This window comes from Nannochloropsis gaditana, assembly GCF_000240725.1.
Source record: "Nannochloropsis gaditana CCMP526 unplaced genomic scaffold scaffold125, whole genome shotgun sequence".
Lineage (NCBI taxonomy): Eukaryota > Eustigmatophyceae > Eustigmatales > Monodopsidaceae > Microchloropsis > Microchloropsis gaditana.
In genome coordinates this window covers 8,158-33,076 of record NW_005803828.1, presented here as the reverse complement: position 1 = coordinate 33,076, position 24,919 = coordinate 8,158, and the positions used below count along the sequence as shown (strand labels likewise).

General features: G+C 56.1%; 2 protein-coding genes across 2 annotated transcripts; both read left to right on the top strand.

The window, feature by feature from the left end:
- Positions 1 to 15,018: 15,018 nt before the first annotated feature.
- NGA_2016600 (abc subfamily abcg) lies at positions 15,019 to 16,375 on the top strand (the record flags this gene model as incomplete). Its single annotated transcript, XM_005855724.1, has 1 exon — positions 15,019 to 16,375. A coding segment is annotated over exon 1 (1,163 nt), but the record flags the coding sequence as incomplete, so codon positions are not given.
- Positions 16,376 to 16,476: 101 nt separating this feature from the next.
- Positions 16,477 to 17,328, top strand: NGA_2025800 (atp-binding cassette subfamily member group wbc protein 2; the record flags this gene model as incomplete). The annotated part of the gene is made up of 1 exon (XM_005855725.1): positions 16,477 to 17,328. A coding segment is annotated over one exon (653 nt), but the record flags the coding sequence as incomplete, so codon positions are not given.
- Positions 17,329 to 24,919: the final 7,591 nt, after the last annotated feature.

Below are 24,919 nucleotides of genomic sequence, written 5' to 3'. Positions count from 1 at the left end.
ATACTCTATAGGTGCAGGCTTGGGGGTCGCTTGGAGGGCGTGCTGGTCCGATTTTAGGCTGGTATTTGAGCACGGACAGAGCCTGGCCAAAGGACGCTTCAACTCCCCTCCTCAAAGCACCAGGTCCCTTAACTTCCCGAGAGTGTCCGGGTCATCAGCCAATTGGGGGTCATGCAGCTCCGATGCATTGCCTGGGTCCTTGTGGGGGCCTCAGTGGTTGCAAGCGACGGTATGTTGCTGGCGGCATCCGATGGCCCCCCCACGATGCCCACCCTGACGGGAAGCGGAGTCATGTCAAGCCTGGTCGCTGCCGCCGCGGCCTCTGGAGGAAAGGGCCAACGGAAGGCATCGGCTCTGTTCTCGTCTGAATGGTCATCCTTTAAGTGGCGAAGAAAATCTTCGCAAGCCAAAAGCAGGACGCCATGGTTCATTCCACCGGAGTTGATGTGTGTGCCGCGGGAGAAGGACCGGGAGGGCGTAGAGGCGGAAAAAAGGGGGATCGATGCTCATGCTGCAACAGCCTTATCGCGAGAGGATGCAGACGAAGGTCTTGAAAAGGCCACGACCACGTCTCTGCTTGAAGAGGAAGTAGACACCGCAACGCCCGCAGGCGTCGTCAGCCGCACGGAGGCCAGCATCTTGGAAGTCAGCAGCTCGGAGATCCACAGTCACGAGGACAGAGACGTGAAGAAAAATATGACAACGACACTTGCTGGAGTGAAGTCCATCGTGGAGGGGGAAGAAGCCGACGAACGGGAGGAGGAGAAATTGAGAGAGGACGCGGAGCCCCCTTCCCCGCCTCGCCTGCGACCCGTTTCGAAGCCCAGCGCCAAGCGAGCGCCGATCCTCCGTAAGAGAAGGGAGGACGACGAGTTGTCGATTCCTTGCGGTCGGTCCCTTTCCTCGGCATTGAGCGTGATTGGGGGCGGATTGCCCTTACGTCGCGGAGGCAGCGACACCGTCTGTGCGACTGGGGGAGAGCGGGCCGCGAGCAGTGTTCACTCGCCGTCTACCACGACAACCCGCGGCATCCACTCCGCAGGGGAGGTGGAGATCGATGCTTGGGAGGAGAGGATCGAGGAAGGCGAGGGGGCCCTCTCGGTGACGCGCTCGACCTGGCATTATGAGGCCGTGGTGATTGAGGCTGGGGCGTCGGACGGGAGGGTGGAGGCGGAGGGGCACCTCGAGGTCTCGCAGGGCCCTCGACTCGGGATCCTGGACGACGGGCTAGAAGAGGAGGAGGGAGAAACGGAGCTGGCTGCGCGTTTGAGGGCAGAAACGGCCCAACGAGTGGGAGGCTTGTCCGTGGAGAAGAGGGCGGCCTTGGAACGAGTCCGCATTGCTCTGTACGGTCCCGACGTGGATCCGCGCCGAGTGGCCGCGGTGGACCAATTGGTGGTTTGCGGAGACCGGGACGCGATGATCCTTTCTTTCCTGGCTCGGAAGGATTTCGACGCGGACACGGCCCTGCGATCCTTCGACAGGGTCATCCGGTGGCGGATGGCGCAAGACATCGAGGAAGTGTTTGAGGGAGAGCGACTGGCGCGACGCAAGGTGGAGAAGCACCGAGCCTGCTGGCCGACCGCCTTCTATTTCAGTCAAGACCATGCGGGCGATCCGATCTTTGTGGACCGGATGGGCCTTCTGGAGTTGGCGCGCTTGCGGACCGGCCCCGAGGCCCTGGGCTTGACGGACATGATCACGTACTACATCCAGACCATGGAGGGCCGCCGACGGTAGGGGAGAGGGGGTGGAGGTTGGAGCAGAGGCAACCATGTCAAGTGCGTGTCTGGGCGTGTGAATGGAGGCTGGAGGAAAGTGACCGTCCTGGCTATTCCTGTCGACGATGCTCACCCGCTCTCTCGTTCCCCTCTTCCTACCCCAGCCTCCTCTTCCCACACCTGTCTCGGCGCAGCGGACGCCTCATTAGTCAGTACGTGAGCGTGGTGGATGTCAAGCATTTTGGCCCACAGCATTTCGGGAGACACGCGCTTCAATTCATGCGCTCTCTGGGCGACGTGCACGACGAGAACTACTCAGACCTGGTCAAGTCCCTTTACATCATCAACGCCCCCTTCTTCTTCCACAAGGTTTTCCACCTCATCTCTTGCATGATGTCGCAGGAGCTCAAGGACCGTCTGAAAGTCTTGAACAAGAGAGAATCCTTGCGTGAGCTATCCCAGATCCTGCCGCCGGATCTTGCCCGACGCATAGTGGAGGGAGACCCGGCCGGGGAGAGGGAGGGCGAGAGGGAGCTGCATGCTTTCTTGGACAGGGCGGCCAGGGCAGGACTCCACCGGCGGCGATGGGTGTAGATTCGAGTGTCGGTCCCGGTGTGGGCGGCGATGGACACGGTGGTAATGGAACGCTTGAAGCGCAGGGGGAGGAAAAGCAGAGGATACTGCATACTGAAGGCTGTCAAATAGAATCTAAGCGAGGCATCATAAATCTAAAGCGACCTTTGTGAGTTGAAAGTAGAGGCTCACTGCCAAGTGTGGAATATAAGAAAGCTGGTCGTAGGCGTGGATCAAGCCCTGCCGAGCGTGCTTCATTAAGCGGCCAAAGGGTCGGAGCGCACCGACATGATGAAATGTCAGGCAACAGTCTAAAATACGTCTAATGAATGAACATCCACACGCACAACATGCAGCCCCCTGCCCATTTGAAAGTCGCCAGTCATCCTGTTTCTTTTCGCCGACTCTCCATGTAATTCACACGCATGGCTTCCATCTCCCGGGCATGCAAGGCCAATCCTCCCCTGTCCCAGGCCTCGGAGGGCAGTGGCTGGAGGTCAAAATGCCCGAAGTCGTCTTGCCCGCTCACCAGCATAGCCCCCTCCCGCCGTCCTCCCTGCATCTGTCTGACACTGGGCTTCATGTAGCGGATCGCGAGGCCCACCCGCGGCGACGCGTCCGAGCGGTTGGGACCCGACGCATGAACACAACGAAAGGCGTGAATGGTCGCCTCTCCCGGACAAAGCTCTACGGGCACGGCCTTGGCGGTAAAGTCAAGATGTTCGGAGGCAATGCGCTGGCCTCGAAGCAGCAGATTGGTGGAGTCGCCGGGTTCCTCCACGTGGGGAAGTTGCTCCCCGTGATACTCGGTCATGGGCACAAATTCAAGACACCCGTTCGTCCTGGTCGCCTCAGTCAGGGCCACCCAGACCGTGACAACGTCTTCTGCCGGTACTAGACCGGCGTACGTGCTGTCTTGATGCGGGGTATATTTACTCGAAGACGCCGGTCGCTTGACATGCCACTCAGTAAACCAAACAAGGAGGTCAGGCCCCAGGACGGCCCGCACTTGCTTCAGGATGGCCTCTGTGGACATGATGGCTACGACAAAAGGCAAATACAGGTGCGACTGAAAGCGCTTGTCGGTAAGATTGGATACATCAGACGCCGGACCGAAGGCTTCTTCATACAAAGTCAGGTAGGCCGTCGCTTGAGCAGCATCGAAAGCACGGAATGGTCCGACAAAGCCTTTCTCTGGATCCATGCCACCTTTCATGACGAGTAAGGTATGGTGCTGTTGCAAGTGAGTAGGTGACATTACGATTAGTACCTCCTCCAGGTCGACAACGTCAAGCCACAACGCTATTGTCGCAATCAACGTACTTAAGGAGTGTAGTGTTATGATCGTCAACGGAAAATTACAACGTGAGTCCGGAAGAATCGTCAACAGTGGTTTTCTCATTCGCATCTCGCGTAAAATTTACTGTCCACTGTGAAGAGCACAATGAGGAAAACTTCAGTGTGTCGCGTGATTTTTGTGGTTTCCACGAGGTATTTGATCAGAAAAACCCATCCGATGTCACCACGCACATTTGCATCAGGAACCCGCACCCGAAGAAAGAAATCAACCTTTTCCTTCTCTGTCATGTGAAAGTCGTCTGGGAACGTCCTTAGCAAAGTACAAAAACCCGTGTGAACGCTCGAAAGTAGTGCGTGCGTCCATCTTGACTTGCTGCTTTTTGGCATTATAATGGTATCAGCATCCCCACAGGAGCACGTATTTTTTTCACACCCATCTTCCGCAACCATTCCTTTGTCAACAGGCTTGCCGCATACCTTTTGGTAGCATTGCCTATAAAGAAGGTGCCCAGGAGCAGATAGGGCGCCATGGTCAAGGACACCGTGGTTCTCGACCTGGGCAGGTACGCCAGGAAATGTTCGCATCGCTGTTGCACTTATCCGCGATCGGTCAGTCCACACTAGGTCTTTGCCTCCGCACTCACCACGTTGTACGCCACCCGACAGTGCTATCATAAAATGTGGATTCGCAGGAGAAAGCTCACCCCGACACCTGCTGCCATCCCCCTTGGATGATTGGAGCAGGCAAGCTGCCTCCCGGGGATGGGGAAGTGAGGAATGGACGCAGTCCTTGGGCCCTTTGCTGGTGAGACTGCTGGTGCATTGTTTGCATGTTCGCCCCTCCGAAAATAAAGTGCTCATTTGCGAGCCACTTGCGGGATCGACAACGTTTCGAGAAGCTTTGGCTTACGTCTTATTCCAGTGGCTCCGGGTGCCGGCGATCGTGATGGCTCCCTCGTTGGAAATGCCGTTGTACACTGCCGGTGCGGAGACAGGCTTGGTGGTGGACGTAGGCTTTCGCGAATCCCACGTCTTGGCGGTTGTCTTCGGGCGGCCCCTCCTTCACACGTACGCAGTGGTAGGTATGGGGGCACTGACACTCTTGGATCGAGCGCGGGAGCTTCTTGAGTCGGCTGCCACGGCGAAGAAGGAAGGGGGATGCCTCTCCGGCCAAAGAGGCGACCGTCTCCCTCTAGAACTCCTGCAAGACATCGTAATGCGAGCATGCTTCGTTGTGGGTAAGGAGGATTTTCAAGTGGATGCCGAGCCCATCGCGTACGAAGAGAAGGGGTTTAAGCTGACCCTTACCCCCGAGCTACGAACTACGGTGGCCGAAGGTCTCTTCGCGGAATCCGTCGATGACGGGGAATCCCTCCCTATCGCGGTGCTGGAGTGTCTACGGAGATGCCCCAGAGACGTGCGACGCCTGCTGGCCAGTCATGTGCTGGTGTCGGGGGGCGTGGCGATGCTGCCCGGCTTCTGTCCTCGTCTGGCGGAAGAGGTGCAGCAAAGGGCCAGGGTGCGCGTCCGCTATCAAGAGCTTTGTCCGCTCTTGCTTGGACACCAGGGCACCTCTCGAGCCCACGAAGCCCTCGCGCCCTCCGCGCATGCGCCGTCCATTCCCCCACCCCCAACGTCTTCTCGGGCATCTCCTCCCAGTCCCAGTGCCATCTGCCTCGTCGCCGGAGCCGCTCTCTTGGCTCCGCGCAACGTCTTGGCATGGGTCGGGGGCTCTATTTACGCGGTCCTTGCAGAGACCCTTCCGGCAGACGCCTCCCCATTCCTGTTCCGCGGCTCCTACATGACCGCTGTCTCGACGCGAGGCAGGTCCTCGCAAGACTCAGGGGAGGGGCAGGGAGGCCGTGTCCCTGTGCTCCAAGAGGGGCTGTCCACGGCAGGGGGAAGAGATGTCCTGAGCGACGGATCTCGGGACGTGTAATGGGCGATCGGACTTGTAAATGAAAAAGCACGAGATGGAATGCCGGCGTAGGAGGCCCCATTGGACTCGCACCTGGCGGGACGCCGCGAGACGTTTATGCTCTGTGCTATTTCTTCTTTTTCGGGGGTCGCTTCCTTTAACGTTTGACGCTGATTTTGGCGCAGGTGGGGGGGGAACTCAAGTCTATCTCCGTCCAGAAAGCAAGACATATCTGCCATCTCAACTCCCTTCCCCATCCCCTAGCTCGGCCTCCTCTCTCCTGTCTCGTGTTACAGTGCTCCCTCCCATCCCGTCTCATGATATATGTACACAGTTTGACACCACCTGGCGTGAGTTTTTACTGGCATCCTCCGCGGAGGGCCTCGGGCAAAGGTATGTGCCACACGTTGTCTCATCAATCACTCATCGCCTCGAGCGCTCTGCTATCCTCCTTGCTCTGCACCACTTCTTTCTCCGTTGCCTCTGACTGGAGCTGACAACGAAGGAGAGGGTGCTTGTTCATGTGTCATTCCCACCCTTGGTTTTCCCCTCTGACACTCTTCCCTCCTGTCTACTTTCTCTTCGTCTTCTCGTTCGCTTTCTTCGTCAAATTCGCAAATTTCTCCCTTCTCTCTCTCTTCTCGCAGTCATATCTCCTGTCTCGGAAATCTTGTCCTCGAAGCCGACAAATCTTCTGTCTCTTCCTCCTCCTCCTCCCTCTCCGGCCTCGTCGACCCCCCACCCCGACCGCACCCTTTCTCTCTCGCCCCTACCGACCAAGCTCCTCCCTCACACCACGACTAGTGTCAGCCGTGCGAGCACGTGCGCATGTCAGTCTCTCGCCTTGGCTGCTCTGGGTACCTGAAGCGCTTGCTCCCGCGCATTTCTCCATCTTCGTCGCTTCGACGCCCCTCATCCGCCACTCGGCACCGCGTCCTGGCGCCACCCACAGTCGGTTTCCCAGTCCCTCCGCACACCCTTCTCCCTCATCCCTCCGCACTTGGATACAAGGGCTCCTCTCAGTCCCACTCGGCACCGTTTCCCTCCCATTCAGCACTTCTTTCGTCGGCCACTCCCGAGCCCAAGGCGATCCAAATGCCTCTCTCCTCCAATCACCGGCTAACTTTCCTCCGTGAGCCACATTTCTGATATACCCTCCGCGTCCGTCATGCCGAACTGGAAGACAGGATCGCTCATGCCCCCCGAAGCCCCGGACGGGGACGGCGCCGGCGAAGGCTTGTAGGCCAAGATGCCTCCGTTTCCCCCCAGCTGATTGTGGTGGTGGCTCAGACCCATCATCTCGTGCGGCTGCAACGAGTGGGCGCCCGGGAGGGAGTGCAGGTCGTACGAGCCCTGGGAGGCCGGCTGCGGCTCGTCGTGCCCCGCCGGCTTCGACCTGCCGCTTCCACCCTCCCCCGTCACCCCGCATTTGGAGACCTATCCAACCTCCCCCTAGGGCTAGCTTCCGCCTGCCCCCCCCCCTGCCCCCCCCCCCGCCCCTCGCCCCCCCTCCCCTTGCTCTGGCGCGTTCACGAGGTAAATGTCCACCGGGCCGTTGCTCGACACGAGCTGGATCTGATACCTCCGCTCTCCGTTGGCCATCCCCTCGTCCGGATCGGGCACCTCCAGGGTGGTGCCTTGCGGGGCCCGGATGGCGATGACGGTCTGGGCGTCGTAGCAGGGGAGCTTTCCCAGGTCCTCCTGGGTCACGTACATGAGGCCTGTGTTCTGCTCGCCCTCCTGCTGCAGCAGCGCGGTCATGCTTTGGATGTGGCCCTTCACGTCGCGCTCCTCCTGTTTGAGATCCTCCATCTCCTGCTTTAATTGCCGCATGTCCTCGGAATGCACGCTACCTTCCCCGTGGCGACTCACACTGGTGCTCAGGGCAGACGCAGCCGCGCCCCTCCAAGCAATGTTGTTCTTACTCTTCTTTTCAATCAACCCGATGCCTTCCAGGACGTTCGTGATGTCGTAGATGCGTCTCTTTTGCACCGACAGCGTCACTGCGGCCTGGTTGAGGTCCAGGGAGTCCCCGCGCGCCTGCTGTCCTTGGAGCAGCTCCACGAATTTCTTGGTCAGTAGCCCGAGAGAGCTGTCGTAGCGGCTGCTCGGAGAGGCCCGTGCCTTGGACACGCTTACAGGAGACGTCATCTTGCCGGCGGAGCTATCCATTCCACCGGGAGTGGCGCCAGCAGAGGCGGCGGACGGCAGGTTCGAGGAAGCTGATGGAAGGGCCCCCCTCCTCCCCCCCCCTCCCGAGGTAGCGGTTCCCGTCGCTGCTGTGCCGTTGACCAGACCCCCATTACTGTGTGCACCGCCACGCTTCTTCGACATGTGCGACGATGACGGAGCCACCGCTGATACTCCGGTTGAACCGGTCGCTGGAGAAGGATGACAGGTGCTGTAGTCCATTTTAGCCCGCTTCCCTCCGTTCGTTCCGCTCCCACCGCCGCTGCTACCGGTACTATTTCCTCGGGAAGATCTTTGCGGCGTGGTCAAGCTCATAGTCATGCTCTATCGCTTTCCTTGTCGTGGCGCGCCTGTTGAGCGGGCCCTGCCTGCTTTCGATGTGCTTGCTGAGACCACTCTTCTTTCTTTCGTGTCTTAAATCAGCGCATCCTATATGTCCACAAGTCGCAACCCTAAGATTTGACAAAGAGGAAGGTCAGAGGTTAGTGTCGACATAATGTGCCGGACTATGCCACAGTCCTTCTACTGTTTCGGCCAAAATGTTGGTTAGGATTAGGAGATCGTCGCCCGCTTTTCTTCGTTCTTCGTGGAGACAAGGGACGCCGAAAAGTGCCACGGATGGCAAGCAACAAAAAGGGAGCACAGCATCGTCACGCACAGACCATGAAAGATGTAGCACACTCATGACCATAGCAAGGCGTCCTGACGATACTCTGCGCGCCGTCCGACTCAATGCAACCGGTTTGGGCGCAGGAGACGGCACGGAAGGGGGAAAGAACCAGCGAGAGCAAGTCGAGCCGGAAACGAGGCGCAACCCAGCGGCGACAAGGAGGAGGGATGGTGAGGCCACGACGCCTTTAATGAGTATTTAAATGCTCTTCTCTCATCCAACAGATTCGTCTGACGTATGTACTCACTTCCCCTCGGCGTTCCGTTCCTGTGTCCTGCAGACATCGTCTCAACTCGGCGGGTCAGCTCTCTGTCTTCGCCGACAGCCGCAGACGAGCCTGTCTATACCGAGGATGCTGCTGAGCACTCCCAACACGGCCCCTGCACCATCTGCAGCTTTCCTCCAGACGCTTCAATTTAGCCCACAAAGAAATACTCACGCTAGCCATGTACCTACTAGCCCCACCGTTCACCCTCTGGCAGCGCCCTTATCACCTGCGGCCTTCCACCTCCCCTCCCTGAACGCAGTTCGACAGTCACCAGAGCATGACTCAAATGCTAGTCCATTTCCGATACCACGAAGCTCCAAAAGAAGAAAAGGGCCTATTCGATGGCAACCGCTCTTAACATGGCTGCTGTTGGTCATTCCGGCGCTATGGAGCCCACCAACCCCTGAACAACTTGCCCCTCTAGGCCTGAATTCTCTCGGTAGCACCGCTACAGTCAGCCAAGCCGCGGCGGGGTTGACGGACGAACAGCAACTAGTGGCTGACGTCTGGAAGCGCGTGGACAAACTTTTCCTGGATCGTACGTTCAACGGCCAAGACTGGTTCGCATTGCGACAAGCCGCTCTGAAGAAGCCCTACAAGACCACAGCCCAGGTTTACGAGGGCATTAAGGCCATGCTGGAGCCGCTGGGGGATCCTTACACTCGTTTCCTCCCTCCCTCACAGTACGACTCCCTTTTTGGTCTTGCCACGGGCAGTGTGGCAGGTGTGGGAGTAAGCTTGCAGATCGACCCAGCGACCCAGGAGCTGACGGCAGCCGAGGTGGAGAAAGGCTCCCCGGCGGAGGCCGCGGGGCTGAGAGCAGGCGACAAGCTGCTGTATGTGGACGGACAGGCCACTACTGGATTACTGGTGGACGACTGTGCGAACCTGTTGCGGGGCCCGGCGGGCACGAAGGTGGGAGTGGTCGCAAGGGGCAAGGGCGGGGAGTCCAAGGACGTCATCATTACCCGTCAATTGATCAAAATCCAGAGCGTGGAGGCATTGACGGCTAACAAGGGGGGCAAAAAGGTCGGTGTTATTCGAATCCGATCCTTTTCGCAAACGACGGCCGACACGGTGGCCGCGGAGCTGGAAAAGCTGGAGAAGGAAGGGATCAGTGCAGTAGTAATCGACCTGAGGGGGAATCCCGGTGGATTTCTGGGCGGAGGCATCGACACCGCCCGGCTTTTCCTGCCTGCCTACGAGAAGATTGTGTCGGTGGTGGGGAAGACCGGCATTGTGGAGGAGTACCAGACCACGGATGAAGGACGCGAGACGACCAAGCCTTTGTTCGTCGTGGTGGACAAGCGGACGGCCAGCGCCTCGGAAGTGCTCTCGGCCGCCTTGAAAGAGAACAATCGAGCCAAACTGGTGGGCGAAAAGACGTTCGGAAAGGGTGTGGTGCAGACGATCGAGCAAGTGGGACAGAACGCGGGGGTATCGGTGACCATCGCAGCCTACTCCACTCCCCTTGGGAACAACATCAACAAGAAGGGCATCGACGTGGACATCCCCTCCACCTGCGAGGCCACGGACAAGGCCGTCCAGTGTCTACCCGAAGGAGTTTTATAGTGGCTTGATACCGATGCAACCTTAAAGTCAGAAACAATCTCTAGGTTTCACGCGATTTCAACAAAGTAAGGAATGTCAGTTTACTGTCTACATATTGTTGTACGGGAAAGGGTGTCAGGATTTCAAGACTGACAGGCACAATGACTTGCATTATTATTGATAAATTAGTATGGATAGTATGCGCCTAAAGCTTGACCATCATCTATGTTTTTTTTCGCCGTGCGTGACGCTACACAAGTGTTACCTGCTGCACGTGACGATGACGCATTTGAGTCACGCTCATATCGTGCCACGAGGCTTTTCAAAATGAAAAAGGCGATTTTGTGAAGCGCTTGTGTGTAGATACGAACGATAATTGCTGGAGAAAGAGCCAATTGAAGTACCCGTAAAGCATGCTCGTCTCCAAAGCGCAGATGGCGTCGAAAATAGGTGCAGGGTCCCCAAGGTTCACAATCCTATGTTGTAGAGTACCTTCAGCTGTCCGTAAAACGCTTCAGGTATGCCTATCAACCAATATCAGAAAGTGTCCGATTTACATTCCGAGTCAAATTGCTTTATTTGGGAACGCCAAGGGCAAGCGAGCAATCAATCAGGTAGTCGTGCTCCGCCCATCGCGCCATCACCATGTTTAAGATACCCGGTCCTACCCCGACTCCTCCCCACGACAGTGTGTTTTTAATAGAACTCCTGGGCTAACTAGTACTTTTCACATAATAACAAGAAAAACACAGCGCTAGTGATGGGCTCTTTCCCCAGTTTTACGGATGAGGACGGCTCAGCTCCAGTGAAAGCGCAAGATTAGCCTTCTCAGCGGCCGAGTTGCACATGGCCCGGCAAAGCAGAATACGCTCCCCTAACCATACCATCTCCGCGCTTACACTCCGCCACGTTGCCGTCCTTCTGTTTCTTCTAAGTAGACAAATAAATGCTTTCTTGCCGGGCCATGTCCTTTTCCGCCCGCCCTCCAGCTTCCATATTCCTGTCGTGTCTTCTCGTCCAAGCACCCCTGTAGAGACCCCCGCCCAACGTGTTCAGCATGCTCTCGCACCTGAAGACATCCTCTCCAATGCTGTGATGAACATGAAATATCTGAAAGCTGGTCACCTTGCCACTGCCGTGCTTCGCATCGGTAAGGGATTGCTCCAACCGAAGGAAGCTACTCGACGCAAAGATTTAAGGGAAAGCCAGGGTTTTCAGACCCTTCTACCTCAGACCTTGGATTTGATTTCTACAACTAGCGCCAGCACCGTGCACATTTTGGATTTTCTTCTAGGATTAGCCTTGCTTGATTATCCACTTTGCAGTGAATTTCCCACCAGGCATCGCGTCGAGCAATTATACCAGAGCATTCTGGCAGCACGCGCAAATGAGCTATCTCCGGGAGATATTTCCAGTTTAGTATGGTGCTGGCGGAAATTTCATCTTGATGTTGAGCGTCTCCCTCCTCATTTCATAGAGGTGACATCCGCGTTACCATTTCGTGTCTTGATCGGTGCGCTCTCCGGGGGGGACGGTGCAAGTGAGTCGGCGGAGCTCTTGGATTTAGCTGCCCTACGAGCAGAAATAGATCTGCAGCGAGATACCATCCAATTGTCTCCACATAAAACTGTCGACGAATCCCGTCTTACCGCATGGCAGGGCACTCAGCCTTTCTTCTACAGCGGCAAAGAGATGCCCGCCCGGGAGATGACCGCGCGCGTGGCCCGCATTCGAGACCGGCTGGCGGTTGTGACGGGGGTGTATTATGATTGCGTGCTAATCAACCTGTACGAGACAGGGAAGGTCGGCATGCGCTACCATGTGGATCCGGATCAAGGTGAGAGCATGGGTCATACCTCGGTGTATGTCCTCGCGCGTGCCTGTGTATACCTGATAGAGTCTCGACAAGGACCTGTGCAGGGGTTCCTTTACCATGTCATAAACGGCCATCTCTCTCTATATACATGAACTAACCACCGATGTTCTTTACCTTTTGTTACATATATATAGTCATGAACTAACCACCGATATTCTTGACGTTTTCTTGATCATAATGGAAAGGGATCTATTTCTCCACAAACACGGTAGTAGTAAGCGTGGGCGACACCAGAGAATTTTGCCTACGGTCGATAGCAGAGGAGGTAGAAGAAGAGGTGGGCCCGAAGGGAATTAGAGGCGAGGGAGAAAAGGGCAGCGCAGGTGCTGACAAATCGCACAGAAAAAGCCAGGACAGGTCGGCAAGTGCGAAAACGGTAGAGGGAAGGAAGGGAAAGAGGGCCACCCATCATCGCTTCTTTGTTGCGCAAAGTGACGCTGTAGAGATGACTCGTGAGTGCCAGTGGCGCTATCAACACGCTGTCAAAGTCTGCGAGCATGCGGAGGACGCCGGTGCGCGCATGAGTTTGGTGTTCAAGCAAACTTTGGACGGAGCGACCCAGGACGAGCGGTATTGGATTGCCACCTACTTGTCCATGAAAGACGAGGGAAAGCGTACAGCAGGAAGCATCTAATCATACAATGATAGTCTCAGTACAACTATCAGTCGGTAGATGAAATACTTGTACGTCATGAATTGTAGAGGTAGGTTAACGCAAATTTTCTGTACTTGTTTGTCTTGTGACGAGTTGCTGGCGTCGTTAAGAACCCCAAAGAAATTACAGCCCTTTGCACGGAATTGGCAAATGATGCTGTTCCTCGGGACTCTCAAACATCACTCTCAAGGCACTGAGGTTAACTCGTTCTAAACAGAGGCCCTCTCTTCGCAATATGCCTTTTCACGACCTGCCGAAGAAAATCACATCCGACTCTGACATTTAAAGCACATCTACGCTTCAATTCTGCACCATGAATTCAAGCTAAGCCTACTTTTTGCAACACTTCCGCCATCTCTCTCGCATGCTCTTCTTTAAGTCTCTCCTCCAACTCCCTTCTTTGTTCGTCCATCGCAACCTCTGTCAGCACCCTCACTTTCTCCTTCTCCTCTTGTAAATGATTTTCAAATTCGGCCGACATCTCGCATTGCATCTGTTCAAGGGCCGTTTTAAGCCTCTTTTCCATCTCATCATTCAAGGCGCGGTGTCTTTCTTGCTCACACTCTTGCTTCGCTGCTGCCAAGGCCGTTGAAAGCTGTTTCTGCAGCATTGCTTGATTTAAGGACCCTATTACCTCCTGCACGAGCCCCTCTGGCTCTAATCCTAGTCTGCTTCTCCTCCCCCCTCTGTCCGGTGCACCGACCATCACATCTACTAGATCTTCTACAACACGTTGCTTGAGATTACCAAGTGTCGATGATCGTGTATTTTTCTTTCTCAATGGAGGGAGGAAGTCGCCATTAGACTCTGAAGTGGTCATTGGGCTAGCGAGTCTCTTCGTGGAAAGGGGATTAAGGGAGGAGAGTGTGTAGTCGGTCATATCAGTCTCCCGTTCGGACACGTCGACTCCGGCCAACGCAGAGTCCCGGCCATCTAATTCGTTTTCCTCACTATCATACGTATCCATCTTTTCACTTCCAATCTCCTCGAATTCTTCTGCTTCATTATCAAAAAGCAAGAAACTGTGCTTTCTTCCCTTTGTATTTGTGTCTCCATGCAGATAAAAGTGCTCCATCGCGTGCTCATACTCGCTAACAACTTTCTGCAATGCTACCGGTTTCAAGCTTGCAATTTCATTTTGGACCCAAACCTGTGAAAATATGGAAATCGATACGATGGAGAATAAGAAAAGAAGGCGTACAGTAATCATAATACGTGTATTGAATAGTTCTGCACAATAAAATCCGGCTGGCTTTGCAGACACTTGAACCTTTACATACCTGCATTTCCTCCACTCGTTTTTCAATCACTGCAATCTCTTCTGTCAGTTCCTGCTCGTGTTCCTTCTTGAGTGCATCATTTAAAAGAAGGCGGTCTCGGCGAGCTTGACGTGCTACAGCTTTCATTGCGTCAGCTTTAATCATTTCAAGCTCGCACAGCTCTACCTCTGGATCGAATAGAAGTGCGGAAAGAACCGTGTAGTGGTATCGCTTCCTGGCAGGAGACAAAGAATCGAAATGATTCTCCCAGGCTTCGTCAGAAGTTAAACTCATGGCTGCAAGAAGGTAAACGGAAGGATAAAGAAGAGTCAATGACACAGGTAAAGACCGCTTTGCGCACGGAAAAAAAGTGAAAAAGCTTTAAACTGAATACATGAATACAATAGGGAGTCGTGTAAAGTACCACATAATAGAAAGCAGAAGGAGAAGACAGAGAAGGTCTAGGAACGAGATGAGAGCGGTGGAAGGAGAAAGAGGAGGAGGAGGAGGAGGAGGAGGAGGAGGAGGAAGCGGAGGAGGAGGGAAGGTACAGTAATGAAGAATTGAATATGTGATTATAGGACTAAATATAGACAAATCCTTATTTATTAAATTTATTCCATACGAAAAATCGTATGAGCCCTTCTTTTTGTACATTTAACATGAAAGTCGCTTTCATCGTCGTGTTGGCTTCAGGGGAGCCAGCGATGAAGGATTGAGGCGGTAAGATTTTTACCAGCCACGTCCATGGATTTTCCGTACAAATTCGACCAAATGCTCAGTAAAACGTTTTTTTATGAGGATATGTTTATGAATAAATGAAAATCGCCCCTCGAACTCTGGAATGAAGCGCCTTTTGCGAGGTTACGGTATACCTACGTCAAAGAACAGCCGTGACGACACGGCGGGGTCTTGGCCGAGAGAATGCGAGGGTACAGGACTTGCGGGGGTTCTAACGGCGCAGACGCAAGATGCGGGCAATAGCAAAGCTACAGGGTACAAGGATGAGTGCTATATTAGTTTTACATGTTTGCTATCACACATAGGCCGGTCGTTCAAAACAGGATGCATTGTGTGGTTATTTGCGGGCATCCAATCGCCAGGACCTGACCGTCAGACCTCAAGAAAAAGAATCAAGCAAGATTACACAAGAGATTGGACCATCGTGCCCGTTGGATGCGCTGCCCTGGCCCTTCCTTCAGACAAGCAGCGAAAGTGCAAGAAAATAAACCATGGGAACAGAAAATATGAATTTCCCGCTGTCCTCGGACAATAGGTCGTGCCCGCCGTGGTCGATTCCAGTCCCAGACGCCCGCCGCCGACGCCCTGCTCCCGGTAGCTATCTTCCCAATCAACTCACATGGCATATACGCTCTTTCAAAGTGGGAAGCCAGCGGTGTTGGCCGTGGACCAAAAGGAGTATTCAAAGGAAAAGTATTCTGACGGACGTGGCAGGCCAAAGCGTTGGGGGGGAGATAACAGCTATTATGGGGGCCTCGGGCGCGGGGAAAACTACGTTGCTCGAATGTCTGGCTTTGCGTTCCCGACAATTCAAGGGAAGGGTGACTTGGAATGGAGAGGCTGTCCGGGGAGACTACTTTACAGCCTCGGCGTTGGTTCACCAGCGGGAGGTTCTCTGTGGGTTCCTGACAGTGGAGGAGCATCTCTTGTTCCACGGGACGGCTCGAATGTCGGATAGGTTTAGCCCGAAAGAAATCGAGGCAAGAGTTCGAAATGTTATAGAGGACGTGGGTTTAAGTAAGTGTCGGAAGACGCTGGTGGGAGGCCCGGGAGCGCCGCAGAACAAGAAGGGGCTGTCTGGGGGGGAGCGGAAACGCCTGACGATCGCTACGGAGCTCTTGCTTTGCCCGCAAGCGATCTTTCTTGACGAGCCAACGACCTCGCTTGACTCTGTGATGGCGGGGCACGTGGTGGCCCTTCTCCGTCAGCTGGCGCTCTCCCGGCGGATCCTGGTAATGGCGACGATCCACGCCCCCTCCTCCCAGATCTTCAGCCTCTTCTCGCACGTCTTGCTCCTGACCAACGACGGCCGCCTCGCTTTCCATGGGACGATCTCAAATGCTCTGCTTTATGCCAGCAGCTGTCTGAAGCGGCCCTTGCCCGACGCCTACAATCCTGCCGACCATCTGGTGCGGCTGGTCGTCTCGAAGCCGGGGGGAGGGGCCTCGGCGAGGGAGGAGCGGAGGAAAGAGAACGACTGGCTCGTCCAGTCGTTCGCGGCATCGGCTTACGGGGACCCTGAGCTGCCAGAGCGCGGGAGTCATCGAGACAAAGCCTGTGAGGAGAACAGCCATCGGAGTTTGCGGGGGGTCCAGGGACAGCACGCCTCGGCGTGGACCCTCTTCCGCCTCAACCTCCGGCGCGGCCTCCTGCAGACGTCCAGGAACAGCCTGAGCTTCTGGCTGTACGGGATGGTCATGGGCGTGATAGGGCTTTGTTTCGGCACCCTCTACTTCCAGCAGGCCGCCTCCAGCTGGCGCAACCTGGTCGGCCTCCTCTACGCCCTGGTCGTTGCCTTGCTCTACATGTGCCCCCTCACCGTCATCCTCCGCGCGCCTCTGGACTGGCCCCTTCTGCTCCGGGAATACTTCGCGGGCGCCAACGCCGCAGGCCCATACCTGCTGGCCAAGATCCTCTACGAGCTCCCCTTCGCGTACGGACCGCTCCTCCTCGTCGCCTTCCTCTACTGGATGACGGGCCTCACGCCCTCCCTCGCGGCCTTCCTCCAATTCGCAGGCGTGGTGGCCCTGACGACCCAGGCCTCCTGCGCCATGGCCCTCATGGTCGGCTCCCTCTCGGCGAATCCGATGCTCACACTCGGCATCCTCCCCGCCTTCATCACCCCCATGGTGCTCTTCTCCGGCTTCCTCTACGACACCGCCACTCTCCCTTCCTACCTGGCTTGGCTTCCGAAGATCTCCATCGTCAATTACGGATTTGCGGCCCTGATAACGCTGCAGCAATCCCTGCTTCCCGCGGAGTTGCGAGGAGTGGCGTTGAAGTTCGTGAATGTGGACCCCGAGGCCTTGGGAGCTAACTTGTTAATGCTTACGGGGATGACGGTGATATTTTACGCCCTCACTTACATGTTCTTGACGCTGCGGCTACGAACGGCTATGCGCGCCTGAGCTTAGAGGGTAGGCTGGTGCCGGTGGGATGCTGTGCAGACAATGGCATGGAAATCCTCGGGAAGCCGTCGTGGTAGGCTGGGGGCGAAGGATGTACATGAGGCGGCTCATTGATGAGGGAAGCGACGGCGGCTTACAGGGTGGAGGGATGGGACAAGAATAGAAATAAGGGAAAGTAATTGCATAACCCGGTCTCCGACTCATTAACTGGAATGCAGCGGGGGCTGTTACCATCCACCGCCGACGCCAATGAGCGAGTCCGCTTTCAGCCGGCACGCATTATCTGTTTGCTTCTTTTCTTTTCTGGAGCCATCTCGTCATTCCTAGCTCTCTCATGAGGCACTTCCTCCAATCTCTCCCTCAGGCGCTCAGGCGGACTAGCAAACCGCCTCATCTTAACGCACTTTGTTACATCGACTACTCTCCTCCTCCTTCCCTCGCTCTTTTTCTTTTACATCGAGTGTGTTCGCACGCCAACCTTTTCCCCCTCTCCTTGAAAAGAACTCTCCACACGCGCGGCCTCCTCTCACAGTATATATGCCATCGCGTAAGCCCATTGATTACAATTCTATTGGTCTCTTCCTTTCGCTACACGTGCGCGAAAGACATAATTGAAGTTTATAAATATACCTCTGGTAAGTTCAATCTAAATGCAAAGCTAAATGCCAAATCATTGTCCTTTTCTCTATGTCTCACTCGACGAATAGCGCCACACCAACTTGGCATGACCCTTTGAGAGCAACCTCAATGCGAGACTCACGGGAATCGACGTGAGTGTCAGCAGACAAATGATCCCGAGGGACTCCTCCTCTTGAGCCGAACGCCTTCCCGCACGCTCATTTTTCTCGTCGATTCGCCTCCTCACTCTTCTTACATCGCATCTTCTCCCTTCTCAAACCTCGTTCTCAAGGTAGCGCTCCATACGCCTCTCTCCCCCTCCCGCCCCTCCTTCTTCCCCTCCACTGGCGACCCCGCAGCGCATCGAGTCCTCCGCCACCGGGCCTAGTAAAGCCCCCCTCGGAGCGACTCCAGCTCCGCCTGAGGGCTAAAACGCCGGATCCCCTCCGTGATCTGATTGCGGAAACGGTTGATCTCGGCGTCCCTGAGAGACTGTTGGGCTGCGTGCTCCCTGTCCTCTTCTTCCTCCTGCTCCCGCCGTCGCTGCGCCCCCGCGTTGCTGCTCCGGCTCATGTCCATGTTGCGGCCGTCATTGGAAGGAGAGAATGCACGCGAGGCGGTCGTATCGCTCTCTTCCGACGCTCGAGGGGTCCTGCCCTGGACGTCGTTTAGGCTCATTTTCAAGGAGCCGATCTCCCGCTGCACGTAGGACCGCAAAGCGTCGACTTCCTGCTGGGCGGGCGCCGCCGAGGCCGCGGTGGAGCCCTGGACATGCAGGCGAAGGGCGTCGATCTGCTGCTGGAAGTGCGCGCGCAGGGCCTCGATCTCCTGCTCCGGAGGCACGTAGTCGATGTCCTGCTTCTCCCCGCCCATCTTGCTGCGGAAGCCGTCCCGCGTGCCGGGCGCCAGGCCCTTGCGCCCGGGGGTCTGGGAGGGCCCGCCCTTGGGCGTGCGGGGTGTGTGGGGTGTCGGGGGGTAGAAGAGGTGGGGCTGCATGTCGGGGTCGGCGTAGACGAGGTTGTACTGCTGGGAAAAGTTCTGGCCGATGATGGTGATGGGCAGGGCCAGGGAGAGGAGACCGCAGTAGGCGATGAAGCAGGAGGCAATGCGCCCGCCTGTGGTGGTCGGGTATAGGTTGGCATTCCCTAGCGTGGTGGTGTTGACGACGTACCAGTAGACCCCTGTGAAAATCGACTGGAAGGGCGATTGCTCCAGAGCGGTGTTACGGTCATTGGGCCGGAGGAAGCCCCCGGCGGGAAATTCCATCGTTACCGAATAGATACCTCCCTCAAAGTAGAACATCATGGAACCGAAGACGATGGCCAGGACCGTGGTCAGAAAGACGAAGATGAGGAGGGCGGGCAGAGAGGCGCGGAGGGTGCGGGAGATGATGGCGCCCGCTTCCCGGAATCGCCGGCCGAGCTTGAAGATGAGAAGGAAGCGGAGGAAGCGAAAGACGCGAATGGCGGGGTAGGGGGCGAGGAGGTAGACGTAGAAGGGGACGATGGAGATGACGTCGATGATGTTCAGGCCCGAGAGCATGTACTTGGTTGTCTTCTTGCAGGGGTCCATCCGGTAGTAGTTGGAGCGGTCCTTCAGGCGCCCGTCGATCGTGTACTCAAGAGACCGGGGGAAGACCAGGTCCACGGGGACCGCAGGGACGCAAAAGACACGAAGCAGATAGTCGATCGTGAATATGACGATGGTCCAGAGCTCCAAATGCCAAATGATACGATTCTCCCGCGGACGGCAAACCACCTCTGTGCAAAAGGTGGTGGGGCCCGGCTCACAGACGGGATCGGCGCACGTCGTAGGGTGCCGCAGCGTTGAGGGAATTGTGCCGACCATGAAAGAGATGGCATTAAGAAGGATGCAGGCGACCAAAAAGATAGAAATGTACCAGGCCAGCCGGCTGGAGCGGGGGTGCTCCAAAGTGACGAAGATCAAGACCCGTAAGGCGTTCAACTGGTCCGAGAAGGTGCTATCAGAGTATGACAACACTTGCTTCGCTTCGCGGACAATCTTTCGAGATTGCTTTTCTTCAGTACGATGGGCATCGGACACCGTCAATGTGGGCTTGTATGTATCCGGTGGGGTCGCCGTGTCGTCGTGATAATTCATGTTGACGAGCCGGCTTCAACCACGGGAAAGGCACGAAATGAAAGTCTCTACAGGAAAGGCCACCGATGCCTAGAAATATGTCATGAAATTTGCTTGTCACGTAAGTAAACGGATAGGTGAAAGATCATGCAGTGTGGCATGACCTGTAGTAAGCTTTTGCTGAGCGTCACTGATAAAGCTCGTTGGCCTGCTTTGACAACTCAACCATCGAAATGGCCGTGGCCCTCCTTATAAGGCGCTGTCATCGACCTTAAAATTCTGACAAAAAGTGAGGCGACCTCTAATACAGTATACCCGGGCATAAGTGTCCCCATGGCAGGCGAATGTTTGAGTGGCATAAACGTGCTTGTTGAACAATGGAAAAGCTTGCGTACTCGCTCGTGGCGCGCATGCAAGAGAGGGAAAGGCGATGACCTGGATGCTCTTCCTTTCACTCCCTGCCCCGGTGATTGCAGGCCCGGCACAGCACGATTCGTGCCCAGTGAGATGGTTTGGAACGTGCATGCGCACCTCCTCAACCTCATACGTCGAGTACGCTCGTATGTGTTTGGTTTATGGCGCTAAGTGACCTCGTAAAAAGTATCTTCGCCCTGCCCCGGGCCACACGAGCCTCGAGCAGGAGGTCGATGATCTACAACAGACAGTATTTGCACTTTTCATCACCCGCCCATGATCCAACATTCTGTGAAGCCACGTAAAAACATGTTGTGAGGTGTTACAAAACCTTTTGTACAACCACTATGCAAAAAAGGCGATGGTGGACATCCTTTTTGGAGGCTCGGTTTGCGCCGGCGTTTTTTTGGTTTCTTTTCTGTTCTGTTGCCCGAAAATTTGGCCATAAACCCACTTGCAACCATCTCCGCGAGGAAATCTTTCGGGTATACTTTTAAGTATGAGCGTATGTTGCACATGTGATGCTCAATTTTACAGCCATGTACCTATCCTATTGCGAGTTTAAGTCATACCCATTTTTGCCCTCCCACATGCAGCATCATGCACGGCCCACCTTCAGGTCGTGCTTGCCTCTGCCTCGTTGTTCTTTACTTGATAGGAACCTCTTTGGCCATCCCTGACGCTCCCTTTCCAGGGGCACCAGCTGAGAGTGCTCCAAGTACTGGCACAAGCACGTCTAATATTCGTGGGGCTCCTTTTCAGTCATCGCAAACCTCACCCCAAGACGTCGGTTGGACCTGGCCGTCTTGGGGAGACCCTTGGGGCACCGGAGGAAGCACCGCACAACCAACGTCCATCAACTACTCAAATTATACACGCCAGCATGGTACGTCTACGACGTCGGCCAGCGAATTTCCGGCTTGCTCCATCCAGGCCGCCTTGAACGAGGATGGTCTAATCTGCCTGGCGGGCTCCTTGTGGCTGGCCTTGACTCAAACCCTGCCTCCACAACTGGGCTGGGGATCGAAAATCCGCCCCCCCGTCGATCCGCTGAGGGAGCTTCCACAACCTCTTGAAGTCCTGAGCATGCCTCTGCCCGCCCTGGTGCCCACGGAGAAGGTAGAGGCCGAGAAGCCCACCTACTACTTCCTTTACCGGGCTATCCAGAACCTCTACGCCGCTGTAGGCGCGAACGCTCGAAGTCGAGGCACCGACTCGGCGCAGGAGCCTATGCTGAACTTGGCCCTGCCTCCCGCGTGGACGAATCAACGGGAGTACACGCTGCGATGGACCGGGAGCCTGGTCGCCGGCGTGTTGCAACCGCAGGCCCCCTTCGCCGTGAGCTTTACCCGCGACAAGGAGATGCTGGTGGTGGTACGTGGAACGATTTACAGCGCGGAGTGGCAGCGAAATTTCCAGTACCAACACGCCGACCCCACGGAGACGGCTGCGTACAGGATGCCGGGAGGCGTGCACGCGGGCTTCTTCGCCGTCTTCAAGGACCTAGCCGAGGCCCTGGTCGACGACGAGATCAAGAGACAGGCACCCAGTAAAGTCACATTCACCGGACACTCCCTCGGGGGCTCCGTGGGCGCCCTCCTAGCCTTCTACACGACCCACGTCCTCCCCCGGACCCAGGTCGAGCTGGTGAGCTTCGGCGCCCCCAACGTGGGCGACGCGACGTTCTCGTCGGCCTTCAATGCACGGGTCCGCAACCGGCATTTGGCCTTTTCGGGCGTGGGCAGTGAGGGAGACTCGTATTTCATCGGGGACTGGATCAGCCAAGTGCCGTGCGGGGCCGTCACGACCTGTCCGCTCCTCACGGAAATGAGCTCCGTCGACCTGAATGGCTCGCCTAGCGGGCAAAGACAGGCAAACGAATCCTATTCTTACACGGCACTAGGTGGTTCTGTGCCTTTTACACCGGCCCAGATGCAGAATGGTCGGACTTGGGCACTCCGATCCGACGTGGCGGGCTTCCGTTACTCCCCCGTGGCGGCCCATACATGCAGCTACATGTGCTTCACGGCGCCGTCGGTGGGGGATGCTTATGATCAATGCGTCTTCACGCTCGAGCTCGGGAGCTCTGTGGACATGGACAAGCGGTGTGCCATCAATTTGTAGGGGAAGGGAAGGAGGAGGAGAGGGCGTGCGTGTCAAGCAATCGGTACGGGGTGACGGGGAAGCAGTTTGTAGAAAGGGTGCTGTGGGTAAAGGAATTGAGAATACAAAGCTTTGTGGTATGAAAGAACTGTATATGGGATGCTGTGTGAATAATGGAACATGAAGGGGTTTAGCATGATGCCGGCTCAAAACAACTTTGCAAACGGGTGGGGTGTCGGGGAAAACGAATGAGGGGAATGGCGGAGGCGGCGGCATGACAGACGCAGGTCATGAGAGAGTTAAGCAAGATGGGTTTGAGGCCTTATCAGCAGAGCGATCCGAATGTTGCAAGGTCACGCATAAAAGAATAAAATTTACCGTGTGGGACGTCCGCATTGCGCTTTGCCCGCCCGCCCCTCTCATTCGGCCGCCACGGCCCCTATCTCGTACTCTGCGATCACGTCCCAAACAGAGACGGGGTGCTGCGGTCCGTGGAAGCCTTTGCTCGAGTCCCCCCCCACGAAGCGCAGGATAGCGTCGTCCCCAGGATGTACGTCCACGTACTCGGTCACATCATAGACCTTGCCGTCCACCACGATCCAGGCGTCCCCGCGGGTGTTGTGCCGAGACACCTGCTGCATCCTATAGACGGGCACGCTCTGCCCTTTCTTCACCGTCACTCGGCGAGGCTTGGGCGCCCGGGGGTTTGCGAGGGCGGGCATCATGCATTGGAAGCATAGGGCCAGCGCCTCCTCCTGCGACCAGGCAGGCGCATAGCCCAGCAGGCGCTTCGCCTTCTCGATGCTGTAGTAGTGATGCGTCGTCAAGTACTGCACCCTCGATCTTGTGAAAGTAGGCTGAAATCTCACGCCCACCATGCGCAGGAGGGTCGCCATGCCATCCATCCAGCCTCCCACGACGGTCATGAGCCCCGCGGGCAGGCGGACACTGGGCGCCGGGTATCCAAATCCTGTCAGCACTTGTGCCAAGAAATCCCAGAAGGGCACGGGCGCGTCGTTCGTGACAAAAAAGGCCTGTCCGTCCACTCCCGGCACCTTGCCGAGCTTCTCCGCCGCCAGCAAATGCGCGTGAGCCACATTCCCTACGAATGTAAAGTCAGCCACATTCCTGCCCTCGCCCAGGGCGTACTTGGTCTTGCCCTTTCGAGCGCTTTCCACCAACACCGGGAAGAACTGCCTGTCACCCGGTCCGAATATCCCGTGGGGCCGAATGGCCGCCGTGTGCATGCCGTGCTGCCCGTTCGCCGCCAGGACCAGGGCCTCGGCTTCCGCCTTCGTCTTTGTATAGGAGTCCAGACTGGCCGTAGGGATGGGCGTGCTCTCGTCCACACCCGCCTGATTTCCCCCCTCGTACACGACGCTAGCCGAGGACGTGAAGACAAACTTTTTCACGCCCGCGGCTGCGGATGCCTGGAGCAGGGCCCGGGTCCCGGTGACATTGACCGCAAACTGCACCGCGGGGGGGTGGGAGGCATGCGGTGCTGCTACGTGATAGACCACTTCGATCCCTTCTACGGCCTTCGCGACATCTGCGGTTTCTACCAGGTTCCCGACTACCATTTTGACGCGAGGTTCGTCTTCGAACCCCTTGGTGATGTCGAATACGGTCACATCACACCCCTGTTCCAAGAGCATTGCAACAATACGGCGTCCGACAAAACCGTTTCCCCCCGTCACCAAAGCCCTATTGGGAAGATCGTACTTAAAACGGCGATTCAGGACTGCATCCGGGACTTCGACAAGGACAGGCACGGGTGCCTTCGAGTCAAGCGTCGTCGAAGTGGATGACGACTGGGCGTGTGATGGCGAGGAACAGGTGACAGAGATTTGTTTAGAAGCAGAATATTGACCTCTCTATTACTTATTTTAACTAGTGAGATTTACCTTAGCTTTAATGAATATAATTGCAAGCAGGCACGCTGCGACGACACCTATCGTGACCGCATGTGGCGGTGTCAGGAAGGAGGAGTCGTCGGCTGTCATCTGCAAAGATTGGGTGTTTCAAAAAAGAGAGTGAGCGCTGTCTTTCCGACTACAAAGCAACTTAGGTCGCTTTTGCGTACAAAACCAGTATATTTCCCGCAAAGCAGCATGAAATGCACACACTACGGTGCGCAAGGCGGCGACCGGAACAAATCCTCCTCAGCGACCTCACGGTTGTGGGCGAGGCATGACTAACACAATGGGGAGCCCAAACAATCTTCGAGCGACGTGTGTCGCCGATAAACACCAAAGGGGAAAAAATCTTATCAAGCTTAACAACATTAAATTCCCAAAGTATTTACATTTTGTGTACAATATTAATTCAAAACGTCCACAACCGATCCCGCCAAGTATAACCTCCCGCCCCCTCAGTCCCCTTCCTCGACCACGCCTCCGCTAGATTGTAGTAAGACAGGTCAGGAAGCGGCCTATGGCCTTTATAAAATATGTTGTATGTCCACTCTAGGAGTGGATGCATCAACTCATCCAAGGCGACAGTGACCAGGGCGCAGGCGGCGAGCATGTAGATGGCGCGGAATGTAAAAAGGGCGA